The 7498-nt window shown below is 57.4% G+C and overlaps 1 protein-coding gene across 1 annotated transcript in view; it reads right to left on the reverse strand.

Annotated features, from left to right (window-relative positions):
* Positions 1-7498, reverse strand: part of PNPLA6 (patatin like domain 6, lysophospholipase) — a 44374-nt gene that overhangs the window by 14053 nt on the left and 22823 nt on the right. The window contains 7 exon segments of the mRNA XM_027769002.1: positions 79-351; positions 5523-5600; positions 5671-5838; positions 5944-6050; positions 6287-6370; positions 6741-6903; positions 6977-7082. Of these exon segments, the coding sequence (XP_027624803.1) occupies positions 79-351; positions 5523-5600; positions 5671-5838; positions 5944-6050; positions 6287-6370; positions 6741-6903; positions 6977-7082 (979 nt within the window).

Genomic DNA, 7498 nt, shown 5'->3' on the forward strand with positions numbered 1-7498 from the left:
GGAGTGGGGAAAAGGGTGATGGCTTGGGGGCAGAACAGGAGGGTTCAAATACTGGGGGCCAAAGCTGGACTTGCCCACGGCAGAGCGGACTTGGGTCGGGATCCTCCCACTGCCACCGCCACCCTGACCTCGGGCCCCATCGTACTCATAGAAGTCGGACTTGGAGATGCGCAGGAAGGTGCAGTCACGCTGGGCACGCAGGGTGAAGATGAGGGGTTCCCCGGTGAGCACCGCCAGCTGCCCCACCAACTCCCCCGGCTGCGCCACGAACAGACACACGTCTTCCGCCTTGTCAATCATGCGCTGGTACACGTGCAGGCAGCCCCAGAGCACGAAGTGCAGGCTGACGTCCTGGGAGGGCAGGGCTGGGGTGAGCACCGAGCCAGGGACGCCCCACTGCCACCCCATCCCACACAAGCTGGGTCCGCGCATCCCATGAGGAAGATGTAAGACCGGAGGGATTCGAAGGCCAAGCTGGAAGACTGAGAGACCGGGATAAAGACATTGCATGAGCTCCGGTGTGAACGAGCAGTTGTCAAATTTGTACACACGGCCCACGAAGCCGCTCAGTGTCACTGACCACCAGGGAAATGACCAAACCACAGCGAGATACCATCTGGCCCCAGCTAGAACGACCATTATCAAAGATGCAAAATAGCCGTGCTGGGGGGAGCCCTTTTAGACTGTGGGTGACTGTGCGAGTGCGTGCTCCTCAAAGAGCTCGTGGAAGGGGCCAGTGGGTGGCGTGGTGGTTCAGGCACTAGACTTCCCACATGGTCAACCAGTTCAAATCCTGGACCTGGCACCTTGCTTTCTCACTCTCCCTCTCTGTTTCTCTGGCAAAATCATGCAAATATTAATAATAATTAATTTAATTAATCAAATGGACTCCCACATGATCAACTGAATCTGGCAGCTTGCTTTCTTTTCTTTTAAACATATATTTATCAGTCTTTCTATCCATCCATCTATCTATTGATCGGTTGTGATTTTCCAGGCCACCAGGTTAGGGATTCAAACTGTGGTCAGCCATGTGGGAATCCGGTGCCTTAACCACCACGCAACCTGCCAGCCCCCGGCTGGCTTTCTTACTTTCCCTCTCTTTGTCTCTCACTGGTGAGTACACATGCCCTATAGATTTAAAAATAATAATAAATACAATTAAATAATTTTTGAGAGGTTTTTGCTATAGGGCGTATGCGCTCGCCAGAAAGACAGAGAGAGACAGCAAATAAATAAAGTTAAATAATATTAGAAGGAAATTATGTGGGCCAGCCTGTGACCCAGAGGTTAAGGCGACTGGATCCCACCTAGCCAAATATGTGGTTCAGGACTCAGCCCCTGTGGCTTGAAGAAAATGCTGGCAGGGTGTGTTGTGTCTAAAATCCCGAGGAGGGAGAGATGGAGGAGGGACTGGGGCATGACCATTTCTCACGTTCTCTGTCTCCAGAGAATGCACCTCATAACAAAAGACAAAAAGTTGAAAATTTTTTAAATTAAAAAAAATAATAATAATTACTCCATTAAAAAAAGAAAAAGAAAAATGAGCAAAGGATCTAAATAGACACTTTCCCCAAACCATTGAATAACCCATGAACACAAGACTAGATGCTCAGATTCACAAGTCACTAGGAAAATGCAAATCAAAGTCACAACAAGAGGGGCCAGCTGGTGAAGTGGAGGCTAAGGCAGTGAGACTCCACATGGCCGACGGAGCGGTTCTAGTCCCGGACCCGGTGGCTTGAAAAACATGCCGGGTGCATGTGCATGTGTGCCCAGAATCCCGAGAGGAGGATGGAGGAGACAGTGTGGCGTAGTCCTCTCCCCAGGGGTTACTTTCTCACTTTCTGTCTCTCTCTCTGGCAAGGACACACGCAAAAATTAAAACAACAACATACAATAAGATACCATGTCACAGCCACTGGGCTGGCCACAATCAGAAAGGGTTCGGACGTGGAGGAACGAGAATCCTCACATGCTGCAGACCGGAATGCATAAGGTCCTCGGGAATGTCATGACGCCTTTTCCCATGGTTTTCTATGCAAAATGCATCGTGACTTGGAACCAGCAGTTAGCGTAACGGCTATGTCACTGGACTCCCACGTCGTCCACTGCGGTTCGAGTCCCAGACCCGGCGACTTAAACTCATGCCGGGCACGTGTGTGTGCACGTCCAAGATCCCGAGAGGAGAATGGAGGAGAAGGGAAGTGGCGTGGCCATCCCCCTGGGGGGGTGATTTCTTGCTTTCTGTCTGTCTGTCTCTGTCTTCCAGGTGGGCACACGCGCTCTATAGCAAAAACCTCTCCAGAAAAAAAAAAAAAAAGCATCATGACTTTCCTGAAGACCATCCACCACCCAAATGCTGCAGCAGTTTGGCAAAAGTCTTGCAAACATGAACAGTTTTCAAAACGTAAAAGACTTGTCATATGACCTAGCGATGCCACTCCTAGGTGTCTGTCCACAAGCGGTGAAAACACACGTCCACACGGTCACTCATACGCACGCACACGTTCACAGAAGCCTCGTTCTTAAGAGCCGAAGGCGGAAGCTACTCAAATATCCATTGACAGCTCAGTGGACAAAGCGCGTTCCTTCCAAATGAGGGATTAGTCAGCCGTCAAAGGGGCTGGGCCACGGGCTACACCTTGGGTGAACCCTGAACACACCACGCTGAACGAGAGAAGCCGGACACACCAGGCCGGCTGGTGTCTGACTCACCTAGAAACATCTAGAGTGAGCAAAGCCACAGAGGCAGAGGGCGAGCTGGTGCTCAGAGCCGGTGGGGAGAGGCAGGAGGCTGATAACTGGAGAGTTTCTTTAGGGGGAGGAACATGTCCTAAAACTGCGCTGATGATACCAAAACCCGCTCAAGTACATGTTTTCAATGGGTGACTTGGGGTCAGCAGGTGGCGTTGTGGTTCAGGTGCTGGACTCCCACATGGTCCACCGCAGTCTGAGTTCTAGACTCCGCGGCTTGAAACTCACGCCAGGCCCATGTGCACATATGCCCAAAAAACCCTGAGATGAGAATGGAGGAGAAGGGATTGCCGTGTGGCCATCCCTGGGGATGGAGGGGGGGGGTTGGTGATTTTCGCTCTCTGTCTTTCTCTCTGGCGAGTGCGCATGCCCTACAGCAAAAATCAATCAATTGATCAATCAATCAGAGCCTGGGAACAGCGCAACCCGGATGCAAATGTACCCGCCTGAGAAAGATGCTGAGTTTGCAACATGGGACACCCTGGGGCACGCGTGTGCCTGCAGTCCAGGCGGGCTGAGAGTGGGGGTGGGTTGCGGCATGAAGGCCCTAATGGGGGCCGGTCCTGTGGCCTAGTGGTTAAGGGAGCTGAGTCTCCATGTGACATGCAGAGAGAGACAGAGACAGAAAGTGAGAAATCACCCCCTGGGGAGATGGCCATGCCACAATCCCTTCTCCTCCATTCTCCTCTCAGGATCTTGGGCATGCACGCACACACGCCTGGCGTGAGTTTAAGCCACCAGGTCCAGGACTCGAACTGCGGTCAGTTACATGGGAGTCCAGCGACACAGCCATTACGCCAACTGCTGGTCCCCCCTGTGTGTCCATGAAACACACTGTCTTCTGCACATGCCCGCGTCCCTGGCCTCTACACGCTCTAGCCAGCAGCTCCCTCCTCAGTCCTGACAATAAAACAGGCCCTGGCATTGGCCCAGCCATGGTGGCACATGGATGGCACCACCACCTGGAAGGCTTCAAGCCTCACGGGAGGCCGGGTTTGGTTCCCAGGTCCACCTGAACATGGGTGCAGCTGCACACGTGGGTGACCCCAGCTAACTGGAAGACTGGGGCAGGAAGAGACGGAGGCCCGGTCTACACACACCCATCTTGGGGCAGACGGTGGCACGGGGTAACATGCTGTGACCTATGTGTGTCTGGAGACCTCCCTGCACACACGGGCACACACACGTGCCCAAGACCTGAAGCTGGCTGAAGCTAGGGGCAGACTGTGCTGTGAATATCCTGCTGTAGAGGCTGTCTGTCTCTTTTGCTCATGGAAGAAATAACTCAATAAACTTAAAAAAAAAAAAAGCCTATCTGTGTTGGGTGGAGTGGTAGTTAAGGTGCTGGATTCCCACATGGCTGACCATGGTTCAAGTCCCGGACTGGTCAGTTTGAAAATCACAACAAATAAATATATATATATATATACACAAAAGTGTTTTAAAAAATAATAAAAGAGGGACCAGCAGATGCCCTGGCAGTCAAGGTGCTAGACACTTCCACGTGGCTGACCATGGTTCGAGTCCCAGACCTGGCGGCTTGCTTTCTCACTTTCTCATCCTCTCTCTGGTCAAATTAAAATGAACGAAAAAATAAATAAAATTAATAAAGAATTATTAAAAAAAAAAAAAAAGCCTATCTGTGTCTCTCTCTTCCTCTTTTTCTCTTTTCCTCATCCTGCTTTTTCACGGAGGGAAAAAAACGCCCCATGTCCCCGGAAGAAATCACCCTGAGCTGAGAACCACTGGGGTTCTGGAGAACATACCAGTGATCCCCCAAAATTCTGGACGACCCCAAGGAGCTGCAGACATGCCTGGTCTGCTAGCAGGGTGCGGCTGGGCTAAGCCCTGATAAGCGGGGCCCAGTGCCCCCGCAGGAGCCAGGGTGTCACCACACTTCCTCAGCCTGTCCCCCGAGTACCAGGAACAACTGGCAAAAGACCCGCTAGCTCGACTTCCTGTCCAGAAAGAACCCCGTCCTGCGAGTTCCAGCTGAACGGAGATGACCAGCAGCAGGCCCCGGCCGGGGGGTCTCAGCCCCTGTGTCCTGTCGCCAGCTGGAACTGTCAGCCCAGGGCCCCGCTGCCGTGAAGCACAGCTAACCGGCCTCTCCAGGCCATCACCCCGGCCAACTTCTGCATCTCCAAACGGACTTTCCTCTTACTGTCCCCCCAACACAGATGAGGACGCTCCGTGCCTTCTAGACGGCTTGCCCAGGGCTGCACGGGGAGTCGGGGCTGAGTATGGGTTTCAGCTCTCCTCTGCACTTCCTGACTGAGGTCATGGCCTGAGGCTAAGCCTCAGTTTCCCCACGACAGAGGGCTTGGGGGACATGCTGTCCTACACCTCGTGGGTACGGTCAGGGGGGACTGAAACCCCACCCCCGGGGCTGTTCCTGGCCTCTAGGCCCAGAGAACACTTGTCCCCGTTTACTGAGCACTGTCCCCGCAGGGCTGGGGGCTGGAGCTGGGCAGGTGGACGAGTGCACTGTGGAGTCAGAGCGGGAGACAGGTCACAGCTGGGACAGGTGGGGACATCTAGGAGTTGGGGTCCCAGGGTAAGGGGTTCAGGGGCGCCTAGGCCCAGAGGACATGGGGTCGGATGGCGGGTCGGGGTCGTACGGGATCTCAGGGTCGGAGGATGGCAATCCGGATGAGAGCTCTATCGTGTGGGAGGGTGTCAGTCATGGGATGTTGCCAAGGCCGGGGACCCTGTTCACAGGAGCAGTCCTAGGCTGCCTGGTGGGACGGCTGCGGTCAGCTCACCTGGTCCCCCTGGCGGGCAATGATGGTGCCAGCTTTGGCGTGATGCAGGAGGACGCGGCTGTTCAGGAGGGCGGGGTCCTGGAGAGGGAGGGGGATTGAGACGGCCTGGCCAGGCCTCCCCTGCCCTGCCGTGTCCCCGGCCACCCACCTCGATGCGCATCAGCTTGGCCAGCTCCCTCTTGGCCGCCTCGAAGATGGTGCTGGTCTGGCGGCCCTGGTAGGGCCCGAAGGGGCAGCCGCCGGGGGCCGACTCGTCCTCGCAGTAGCTGTACTCACAGGCGCCTGCTGGCTGCTCCCGGGGCTCCTGGGTGGGCGTCTGCAGGGGCAGGGACGTGACCTCCTGCTGTTCCTAGCCACCCCCACATGCACCTTCAGCCAGGCTGGGTTCTGGGGTGCGGCTGGGCAGAGGGCAGGGCCTTACCCGAGCAGGGGCTGCCGGGGGCCCCTGGGAGGCCTCTTCCTGCAGGGACACGGAGATGCGGCCCCGCTCGTAGGCCATGTCGAAGTCGGAGCGCGGGCCCTGCAGACCTGCGGTGCGCGAGACACGACCCAAGCAATGTGAATGGGGCTGCCCTGTGGCCTGGGGGGAAGAGGGCCGGTTCCCACACAGCTGCTCCCTCCGAATCCTCGTCCGGAGGGCTCCGTCTCCACGAATGCCCACAGCTGTGCCTGAGGAGGTACCACCGGCATCCCCACTGCCCAGAGGGGGACAGCCGAGGCTGGCAGGCAGGGCCTAGCGGCCTCCCACACCCCAAGCTCCAAACCTGAGATGTCCACCGGCATGGAAATGCAGCGGCTCAGCAGCGGGGCCGAGGGGGCGTCCAGGGATGTGGGCTTCACCGGGTCCCCTGGGGGAGGCGTGCTGTCAGGGTGCTGAGTCTAGGTCTAGCGTTATGGGGTGGGGAGCTGGCTGCAGGGGAGGGGTCAGCTTGGAGTCCCTGGGAAGGGGAGGTCAGCTTGGAGTCCCTGGGAAGCGGGGAGGTCAGCTTGGAGTCCCTGGGAAGGGGGGGAGTCAGCTTGGAGTCCCTGGGAAGGAGGGGGTCAGCTTAGAGTCCCTGGGAAGGGGGGGACTAGGAAAGGTGATCCCATTGGGTCCCTGGGGTTGAGGCCAAGGGGACCAGACAGGAGTCAGACCTGGGTGCCCAGCTGAGGGGTCCCTGCGGGGCTGAGGCAGGCTTCCAGGAAGCTGGGGCTGGGCTGGCCTCAGGGCCCTGGTACCTGCGGGTCCAGGCAGTGGGGCCCCAGTGGGGTCAGGTGGCCGGCCGGGGGCCTCCCGCGGCTCCTCCGTAGCTGAGGCGCTGACCACCCGCTTAGAGCCCCTCACCGGGCTGGTGCGGGTTGGGAGGCCGGGGCTGGGGAACAGGCGCAGGGGCTGGATCTCCTGGGGGCAGAGAGCAGCATGACCATCCTGCCCCCACCCCAAAACTGTTCCCCCACACTCGCCCCCAACTCACGTGGCTGAAGAGCTCATTGGTCAGACCCAAGTAGTTGTGAAGCGCCAGGAAAGTGACCCGCTGCAGCCGCACCATGATGATCTGCAGGGAGAGGGGCGGGGTCAGGGGACAGGAGGGCGAGGCCAGGGGCCAGGAGGGCCGGGCTGTGGGTGGGGAGGTAGGGGACAAGGTTAGAGAAGGGGTGGAGCGAGGGTGGTTAAAGGGTGGAGCCAAAGCCAGACAGGGGGTGGAGCCAAGATCAGAGATGGGAGGGGAGGAAGGGCAGAGACAGGAAGGAGTCAGGTTGGATAGGGGCGGTGCAAGAGTGGAGGGCGGGGCTAAGGGTGGAGGAGGCGGAGCCTCATTCAGAGATGGAAGGAGGCCAGGCTGGAGATGAGGCGGAGCCAGTTGGGGCTGTAAGGGGCTGGGCAGGGCCCCAATGTGAGCCAGAGAAGATGGGAGGAGTCTGCAGCGGCAGGAGGGGGGCTGCGCCTGATGATAACTACAGCTCCAGTGCCTGCCGGCTGCTGGGCTCCAGTCCTC

The sequence above is a fragment of the Tupaia chinensis genome, unplaced genomic scaffold (assembly GCF_000334495.1).
Source record: "Tupaia chinensis unplaced genomic scaffold, TupChi_1.0 Scaffold148210_1, whole genome shotgun sequence".
NCBI lineage: Eukaryota > Metazoa > Chordata > Mammalia > Scandentia > Tupaiidae > Tupaia > Tupaia belangeri.